The sequence below is a fragment of the Mizuhopecten yessoensis genome, unplaced genomic scaffold, assembly GCF_002113885.1.
Source record: "Mizuhopecten yessoensis strain PY_sf001 unplaced genomic scaffold, ASM211388v2 scaffold10919, whole genome shotgun sequence".
Classification (NCBI taxonomy): domain Eukaryota; kingdom Metazoa; phylum Mollusca; class Bivalvia; order Pectinida; family Pectinidae; genus Mizuhopecten; species Mizuhopecten yessoensis.
The window spans coordinates 860,542-862,926 of NW_018408787.1; the positions used below are offsets into that span (position 1 = coordinate 860,542).

Sequence of the window (2,385 nt, forward strand, 5' to 3'; positions counted from 1 at the left end):
CTTCTATTGGTTGAGAAGAAGAAGATTTTTAAAGATTTACCTATTTTCCCCCTATTTGGCCCCGCCCCTCTGCCCCCAGGGGGGTTATACCCTCCGTTTATACAAAACTGAGAACCCTTTGGCCAATGATGCTCCTGACCAAATTTGGTCAAAATCCTCTGAGCCATTCAGGACAAGTAGCATTTTAAAGGAAAAAGTTGACGGACGCTGGACGCTGCACCATGGGATAAGCTCACTTGGCCCTTCGGGCCAGGTGAGCTAAAAATAGACAACCATTATGTACAAGTAAAACGATTCTAGTGAATATAATCTTTTATAATCATTGAGTAAAACATAAATAACAAGCTCACAAAAACAAGATGTTTTACGATAAAAAAAAAATTAAAAACATACCCATAAGTAAAACAGTTTTAACTTTGATACTGTAAACATACCTAGTTTAGCTTTAATACTATTTTAGCCAATTGTTAGCTCCATATATTGGGCTTATGAAGATTCCACATATTGTTTATTATTGTATATATTGTGAGTGCCCCAATTTATCAATGCCCTCATCTGACAAATATGATAATTCTCTAAAATATAAATGCCCAAAACTAAGTATGTTTACAGAAGTTGATGATTTAATATTAATACTACGTCACAATTACAACCTTCACTTACACAAAACTAGGCTGTATTACACACTAACCTATAGCTCCCTTCATCAGTGTTCATTTACTACTGGAAACAGATATTTTGGAAAGCTTGCAAAGTTTTCAATTACTGTTTGTGTTCAAAACATACTTAGCATTTAATCATTTACATTAATTTATATCACATTATTTTTGTAGTACACTTTGATTTTCTCATAATTATATGATTGTCAAATATTTACCTTTACATAATTGGATTTAATAATAATTGAAGGGCTTTTCTTTTCTAATTTTATGCTTCAAAAGAGCATGGGAAGGTGTGATTGCAAACGTTTGTTCTTTAACTTCAGAAATCTCATAAGAAAGCTTAGTTAAGGTTAAAATGCATTCCTACAGGAAAATTTCATCCAAGCGTAGAAACATTTGTGAAACTGGCACCTGATTTTTAAGAGACTATTAAATGGTACATTCAAATTCATACCTTCAAACACTTTTTCTAATTCTCATGCATAAATAAAAACACAATACAACAAGGCTAACTATTACATCTAACTTGAGCACAACTAAACAGCTAATCCACTTTGTACCATGTGATAGTGCAGAACCATATTTTTAACTCCCTTATTACACTAATACACACGCTGATCATGAGAAAAGACCAACAAATCTGGTTCTACTAAGATTTTCCTAAACAAATTGTGTAAAGTGTCACTTGAAATACTTATTATAAAAATGTATAAAATGTCACTGTTTTATGTCACCAACGTTTAATAATAAATAACACTTGCAATTTGATTTTGGATTTCATTATCATTTAAAAATAAAAACAAAAAATATATTTATGAAACCAGAACCACATACAAAGTATCTTCAATCATTTTTTTTGGACCTTGTGTTGTATTTATGTGTGATGAGCTTCGTTGTTGTTGTTTCGGTGATGACAGTTTTCTGAACCTCGGCAAAGCAGAGATCTCGATAAGACTGGACAAGCAGAGCAAGGGGGACAACCACCCACAATATGTTGAAGAAGACAAGGTAGACCCAGAGATAGAGGAAGCTGTCTGTTCGCAGATTGGGGCTGTCCTGTAGCCATTCTGGACAAAATGTCATCCAACCTGGAAAACAAGAAATGTATTATTGACAAAAGTCTGATTCAGACATGAATTGTAGACTTTAGAAAACATTGATTATAAGTGCAGTGGTAGACAATATATGGATTTAGTTATATTCTACTAACCTTGATACAGAGGATACTCTTACAGCTGAATAGGATTTTTTTTATTTTAAAAAAATATTCAAAATATGCACTTAACTAGAAAATGTTCATCTTCGCTAGCCAAGGGTTGATCCGGTACGATGTACCTACTACATCGTACCGTATCAACCCTTGGCTAGCGAAGATGGAAAATGTTTGGAAAATTGTGCACATACATCCAGTATGAATTATCAGCTAACAAAATGGGCAGGAGGTCAATAAAAATGGGCAAGGGGTCAATAAAAATGGCAGGGCGTCAACAAAAAGAGCAGGGCGCCACATGCATGTTATAAAAATGAAGGCAGGGCGCGGCACCCTGTTATTCCTTGCTATCTAGAACATTGCATCCCTGTCAGACAGGTCTTGATGTAAATGGGGTCAAATGCTATGTCAAACTTTGGATCTTAACACAAAGTTTTCCTAAAGAAATGAGCTAAATTGACTAGCAGAACATATAGGGCACATTGGTCTCTGATAGAATAGCGTAGTTCCCCC

At 34.6% G+C, this 2,385-nt stretch overlaps 1 protein-coding gene across 1 annotated transcript in view; it reads right to left on the bottom strand.

Annotated features, from left to right (window-relative positions):
• Window positions 1–198: 198 nt before the first annotated feature.
• Window positions 199–2,385, bottom strand: part of LOC110463659 (emopamil-binding protein-like) — an 8,673-nt gene continuing 6,486 nt past the window's right edge. The window contains exon 4 of the mRNA XM_021518454.1: window positions 199–1,750. Coding sequence (XP_021374129.1) covers window positions 1,506–1,750 — 245 coding nt within the window. The 3' untranslated portion in view covers window positions 199–1,505. The remainder of the gene's footprint in view (window positions 1,751–2,385) is intronic.